General features: G+C 40.4%; 1 protein-coding gene across 1 annotated transcript; it reads left to right on the plus strand.

Moving 5' to 3' along the window:
- Positions 1-717: 717 nt before the first annotated feature.
- LOC141549043 (endogenous retrovirus group S71 member 1 Env polyprotein-like) lies at positions 718-2,613 on the plus strand. Its single transcript, XM_074278390.1, has one exon. It carries the CDS (start codon positions 718-720, stop codon positions 2,611-2,613), a length of 1,896 nt encoding a protein of 631 aa, XP_074134491.1.
- The last annotated feature ends 4,900 nt before the right edge of the window (positions 2,614-7,513 follow it).

Here is a 7,513-nt window from a genome sequence, read left to right on the forward strand (position 1 = left end):
ATCCAAGAATTAGGTGGAAACTCCACTGTGCTTACAGACCCCAGAGTTCAGGGCAGGTAGAAAGGCTGAACAGGACTTTCAAGGAATATATTACTAAACTTAAGCTTGAAAGTGATGAGTCCTGGGTGAGTCTCCTTCCCTTTGCCTTACTCCAGGCAGGTGTACTCATAATCCATCTACTCTCTCTCCATCTACACAACTCTCTGTCTCTGTCTCTCTGTCTCTCTGTATCTCTGTTTCTCTCTCTCTCTCTCTCTCTCTCTCTCTCTCTCTCTCTCTCTCTGTTTCTCTCTCTCTCTCTCTCTCCTTTTGAAATTCTGTTTGGGGTACCTCCTCCTATTGTTCCCTGTGTAGGGGAACAACCCCCCTGAATTTCACTAATAAATCTTGGCTTAAGTCCTTACAGGCCCTGTCAGAGGTCGGGAGTGCTCTAAAGAACTTGTATCGTGCTTCAGCCAAGCCTGTGTCTCCTGAGTCTCTAACAAACCTGGACATCAAACCGGGAGACTGGGTCCTCACCAGGAAGCTGCCCCGAGGATCTTCCCTGGAAGCCAGCTGGACGGGACCTTACCAAGTGATACTTAGTAACCCTTCGGCTGTGAAAGTAGCAGGACGAAAAGCCTGGATTCACCGGTCACATATCAAGAAAACAGAGGCCCCAGACATCTGGACATCCACTCCTGCCGGAGACTTGAAACTGCGCCTAGTTAAGCAATAATGTTCTTCCTAATTTCTGTCTTGTTACCCCTAGCTTTAGGGAATATCCTTTACCTCCCTACTCAATATAACTGGACACTGACTCGAACCAATGACGGAACAGTAGTCGCCTTCAATGCCACATATGGCCAGCCTATACTATATTTTGATTTATGCTCCCTGCTAGGCCCTGATTGGAATATAGCAAATGACTGGGGGAGCAAGAATACAATGACTTGGTCTGATGATGAAGGGAAATGGAATGCAGACCCAGGATGTGGGAGAGGGGTGCCAGCACCTGATGAGCATGAGCGGGTCCTCCTGGATCATGTTTTCTATGTATGTCCCTCAGATGGGCCCTTGAAATGTCAGGGAAAAGATCAATTCCATTGTGGAACCTGGGGTTGTGAGACTATTGCCAGTTGGCTGGGCAGGGAGGGCAAGGACCCAAATATCAATCTGATCCGAGTGAGCCCTAAAAATCCAACCTGTAAAGTAGGCTCTTGTAATCCAATGACCCTTCGTATCAAAACTTGGACCGCCGACTACTGGTGGACTGGAAAGTCATGGGGACTCCGAGTCTATTCAAAAGGATATGATAATGGGTGCTATTTCACCTTACAGAAGACCATCTTACTGTTTCCCTCCCTTTCCATCAGGCCTAAACCTGTGCTTACTGACCACCTCCTTGAAGGGAAATGGGCCTCCCCCTCACAACCACCTGTATCCCATAGCCCTAATGAGGTGTCTAATAACAATGGGTCTGGGAAGAAAGCTCTACACCCTGGTAGCCTAGACCCCTCCCTCATGCTGAACACCTTGGATGCTGTCTTTGCTTTCTTAAATCAGACTAGCCCTAACTTAACCTCCTCTTGTTGGCTGTGTCTTAACCCAGCACCACCATTCTTTGTAGGGTTAGGGACCACAGCAGTCATGGGCAACAACAACAGCTCCATCCGAAAGCAAAGTCTGTCAGATACATATATTGGCCCTGACTCGCGTTGTAGAGGAAACCAACATCAGCCTGTCCTGACCCTACAAGACGTAGAAGGCAGTGCTACTTGTCTAGCATCCCCAAATTTTCAGTGGTCCCGATCCCCCTACAAGGAACTATGTCAGTTTAGGTTGCAGGTTTCTCCTGCTGACCATTCCCCCAATTGGCTTTTTGCCCCCGTCTCTACATGGTTTGCCTGTACTGCAGGACTAACTCCTTGCATCTCGGAGCTCAGGTTCAGTCAGAGTACTGAACTTTGCATCCTGGTACATGTATTGCCCCAAGTATTCCTTTATTCTGAAGAGAGAGCTGAGGAACATTTTGGATTGATTCCTTCAAAAGGAGCAGAACCCATATTGGTTCCGCTGCTAGTAGGGCTAGGTATGGAAGGCTCAGCGCCAGTGGGAACAGCAGCTTTGGGTAAGGAGAACATAGATTTCAACTTCTTGAACTCTAAGATAGATACTGACATCAGAAAACTGGAAAGTCTCATCACCCATTTAGAAAAATCAGTGGATTCCCTAGCAGAGGTTGTATTACAGAACCACCGTGAGTTGGATTTGCTGTTCATGAAGCAAGAGGGATTGTGTAAGGCGCTGGGAGAATTTTGTTGCTTCTACGCAAATCGGTCAGGTTTCATTAGGGAGTCTCTCACCTCCTGGCGTAAGTGGTTGGATGACCAGGAGGCCAGTCATAAGACTTCAATGTCCTGGTATCAGTCACTCTATAAATGGTCCCCCTGGCTGACCACCCTCCTTTCAGGACTCATAGGTCCAGTCCTCTTGTTTCTCCTCTTCCTCCTCATAGCTCCCTTCATAATTAAGTGCTTCACCTCTTACGTTCAGGATCTCATACAGACCCTGAATCTTTTCAATCTCAAGATGACTTATTCCCCATTGGCCTCAGATGAGTCACAACTCTGAATGGAAAAAGGGGGGAGTGAAGGACAAAAGGTTGGCCTCCCCTCCCCTCCCTCAGTCTTAGGTCAAAGGGCCTTGGGTTCACAGAGAAATGTTTGCTCAACCAGATTAAGGGAAATGTTTTGCTCTATGAAGTGCTTACTCAAAAAATCTCCGAGAAATGTTTATTCTATAGGATGCTTGCCTAACAATGTTCAATAACCCTGACTTTTTCCAATAATCTATATCAAACATCTGCTATTGTATATTCTCTATACATCCTTTAAGCCCCCTATTTCCCCCCCTATAAATGGAAAGTCGAGTCACTGTTTAACGTCAAATGTAACCGAAAGGCTGAACAAGAATGCTTATAAACCTGTCTTTACTTCTGTTTGGGATGGAACTCTACTGAGAGGTCCCTCCCGGTCGATAATAAACACTTTTCAAAATTATGAACACCTTGGCTGTCCTGAATTTTATTGCCTGGGCTATTTCAAAGGAACCATTTCGAGTTACTCTTTGAGTAGAGTGTCCTCCTCTGAAGATGAACCCCAGTCTTCCCTGTTCCCCTAATATGTTTCAATAATGGGAATCTTCTTTTTAAGTTCATTTTTTTTAAAATAAGAGGTATTAGTGTAATATTGGAGTGGCTGGATGGTGCCTCAAGCTTCCCTTTCAGCTCTATTCTTACCAGGAAGCACAAACCAAGAGCTCCACACTCCTGCAAGTGCTTGAATCCAGCGGCATTTTTACCTTGCTGCTTTTGCACTCACCCAGTGCTTGTTACTTCTTGCCCAGGTCTATGCCGCAACAGCACAGCCAGCCTGGTGTTCTCAGTCAAACAAGGTTCACTCAGTACTCCTGGACTTAGACCCTGACACCACAAACAGTCCTGGAGGTGAAAGCATCTGTTACTTCTGCGGAGGCTCCAGCCACACACATCTAGTTTAGGGATCCCCACTTGAAGTTTCTGCAGAGCTATTATAGAGGTGTTGGAAGTTTAGAAAGGTAAATCCCTAGCCTGGGGTTCTTCAAATTTTCTCAGGAGGATGCCTATTCTGCCCCAAATCTTCTTGATTTTTTGCCAGTCTATGTTTGCCCTGAGGGGCAAATTTGTTCTATTTGGAGGGGGGAATCAGGAGAGCTTAAAATTTAGCAACCTATTCTTGTAAAATCCTCCCCCATTGTTTTTTAATATTTTTTATTGAAGCTTTTTATTTTCAAGACATAAGCAAGGATAATTTTTTAACATTGACTCTTGTGAAACTTTGTGTTCCAATTTTCTCCCCCTTCCTCCCATCCCCTCCCCTGGATGGTAAGTAATACAATATATGTTAAACATGGTAAAATATATGTAAGTTGAATATAGGCATACATGTTTATACAATTATCGTGTTGCACAAGAAAAACCTGATCAAGGAGTGAAACAAGGTTGCCCACTATCACCATTACTATTCAATATAGTACTAGAAACGCTAGCCTTGACAATAAGAGCCAAGAAAGAGATTCAAGGAATTAAGAGTAGGAAATGAGGAAATCAAACTATCACTCTTTGCAGATGATATGATGGTATACTTAGAGAACCCCAAAGACTGCTAAAAAACTATTAGAAATAATTGAGAACTTTAGCAAAGTTGCAGGATACAAAATAAATCCACATAAATCCTCAGCATTTTTATATATTACCAACACAATCCAACAGCAAGAGATACAAAGAGAAATTCCATTCAAAATAGCGGTCGATAGTATAAAATATTTGGGAATCTATCTACCAAAGGAAAGTCAGGAATTATATGAGCAAAATTACAAAACACTTGCCACAAAAATAAAGTCAGATTTAAATAATTGGAAAGACATTAAGTGCTCTTGGATAGGCCGAGCGAATATAATAAAGATGACAATATTCCCTAAACTAATCTATTTATTTAGTGCTATACCAATCAGACTCCCAAGAAACTATTTTAATGACCTAGAAAAAATAACAACAAAGTTCATATGCAAAAGAAAAAAGGTCGAGAATTGCAAGGGAACTAATGAAAAAAAAGTCAGAGGAAGGTGGTCTAAGTGTACCTGATCTAAAGCTATATTATATAGCAGCAGTCACCAAAACCATTTGGCATTGGCTAAGAAATAGACCGGTAGATCAGTGGAACAGATTAGATACAAAGGACAAAACCCAAAGATACCAACATTAGGGATAAAAATTCATTATTTGGAAAAAAACTGTTGGGAAAACTGGAAATTAGTATGGCAGAAATTAGATATGGATCCACACTTAACACCATATACCAAGATAAGATCAAAATGGGTCCATGATTTAGGCCTAAAGAATGAGATAATAAATAGATTAGAGAAACAGAAAATAGTCTACCTCTCAGACCTGTGGAGGAGGAAAGAATTTATGACCAGAGGAGAACTAGAGATCATTATTGATCACAAAATAGAAGATTTTGATTACATCAAACTAAAAAGTTTCCGTACAAACAATACTAATGCAAACAAGATTAGAAGGGAAGTAACAAATTGGGAAAATATTTTTTAAAGGAAAGGTTCTGACAAAGGTCTCATTTCCAAAATATATAGAGAACTGACCCTAATTTATAAGAAATCAAACCATTCTCCAATTGATAAATGGTCAAAGGATATGAACAGACAATTTTCAGATGATGAAATTGAAACTATATCCACTCATATGAAAGAGTGTTTCAAAATTACTACTGATCAGAGAAATGCAAATTAAGACAACTCTGAGATACCACTACACACCTGTCAGATTGGCTAAGATGACAGGAACAAATAATGATGAATGTTGGAGGGGATGTGGGAAAACTGGGACACTGATACATTGTTGGTGGAGTTGTGAAAGAATCCAGCCATTCTGGAGAGCAATTTGGAACTATGCCCAAAACGTTATCAAACTGTGCATACCCTTTGACCCAGCATTGCTGCTATTGGGCTTATATCCCAAAGAAATACTAAAGAGCAGAAAGGGACCTGTATGTGCCAAAATGTTTGTGGCAGCTCTTTTTGTTGTAGCTAGAAACTGGAAGTTGAATGGATATCCATCAATTGGAGAATGGTTGGGTAAATTATGGTATATGAAGGTTATGGAATATTATTGCTCTGTAAGAAATGACCAGCAGGAGGAGTGCAGAGAGGCTTGGAAAGACTTACATCAACTGATGCTGAGTGAAATGAATAGAACCAGAAGATCGCTGTATACTTCAATGCTGTATGAAGAGGTATTCTGATGGAAGTGGATATCTTCAACATAAAGAAGATCCAACTCACTTCCAGTTGATCAATGATGGACAGAAATAACTACACCCAGAGAAGGAACACTGGGAAGTGAATGTAAATTGTTAGCACTACTGTCTATCTACCCAGGTTACTTATACCTTTGGAATCTAATGCTTAATGTGCAACAAGAAAATGGTATTTACACACATATATTTTATCTAGGTTATATTGTAACACATGTAAAATGTATGGGATTACCTGTCATCGGGGGGGGGAGAAAGTGGAGGGAGGGGGGATAATTTGGAAAAATGAATACAAGGGATAATATTATAAAAAAATTACTCATGCATATATACTGTGGAAAAAAATTCTAAATAAAAAAAAGAAAAAAGAAAAACCTGATCAAAAAGGAGGAAAAATGAGAAAGAAAATAAAATTCAATCAAACAACAAGAAAAGAAGTGAAAATGCTGTTGTAATCCACATTCAGTTTCCATAGTTCTTTCTCTGGGTGTAGATGGCTCTACTCATCACAAGATCATTGAAACTGGCCTGAATTATCTCATTGTTGAGAAGAGCCACATCCATCAGAATTGATCATTGTAAAATCTTGCTGTCGCCTTGTACAATGATTTCCTGATTCTGCTCATTTCAATTAGCATCAGTTCCTGTAAGTCCAGGCTTCTCTGAAACCATTCTACTGATCGTTTCTTATAGAAAAAATAATATTCCATTACATCCATATACCATAACTTAGCCATTCTCCAACTGATAGGCACCTACTCAGTTTCCAATTTCTTGTCACTACAAAAAGGGCTGCCACAAACATATTTGCACATATAGGTCCCTTTATCTCCTTTAAGATCTCTTTGGAAAAGAAGATCAAACAGTATTCACAGTTTGATAGCCCTTTGAGGATAATTCCAAGTTGTTCTCCAGAATGGTTGGATCTGTTCACAGTTCCACCAACAATGTATTAGTGTCCCAGTTTTCCCACATCCTCTCCAATATTCCTCATTATCCTTAACTGTCATCTTAGCCAATCTGAGAGGTGTGTAGTGCTATCTCAGAGTACTCTTAATTTGCATTTCTCTGATCAATAGTGATTCAGAGCATCTTTTCATATGGCTAGAGGTAGTTTCAATTTCTTCATCTGAAAATGATCTGTTCAAAACTCTATTCCATTTATCAACTGGAGAATGGCTTGAATTCTTATAAATTTGAGTCAATTCTCTACATATTTTACAAATGAGGCCTTTATCCAAACCCTTGCATGTAAAAATGTTTTTCCCAATTTATTGCTTCCCTTCTAATCTTGTCTGCATTGGTTTTGTTTGTGCAAAAATTTTAACTTAATATAATCAGACTTATTTATTTGGGGTTCAACAATAAGCTCCAGTTTTTTCTCAATCACAAATTCCTTTCCTCTCTACAGAACTGAGAGGTAAAATATGATATGTTATTCTGATTTGCTTATAATTTCACTCTTTATGTCTAAATCATGAACTTATTTTTGACGTTATCTTAGCATATGGTGTCAGGTGTGGGTCAATGCATAGTTTCACTCATACTCATTTTCAATTTTCCCAGAAGATTTTGTCAAATAGTGAGTTCTTATCCCAAAGTCTGGGGTCTTTGGGTTTGTCAAACACTAGATTGCTATAGTTATTGCCTATTTTGTCCTA

The sequence above is a fragment of the Sminthopsis crassicaudata genome, chromosome X, assembly GCF_048593235.1.
Source record: "Sminthopsis crassicaudata isolate SCR6 chromosome X, ASM4859323v1, whole genome shotgun sequence".
Taxonomy (NCBI): Eukaryota; Metazoa; Chordata; class Mammalia; order Dasyuromorphia; family Dasyuridae; genus Sminthopsis; species Sminthopsis crassicaudata.

Excerpts from the sequence above, each read along its gene's own strand:
- LOC141549043 (XM_074278390.1), top strand. The coding sequence starts at position 718 with ATGTTCTTCCTAATTTCTGTCTTGTTACCCCTAGCTTTAGGGAATATC.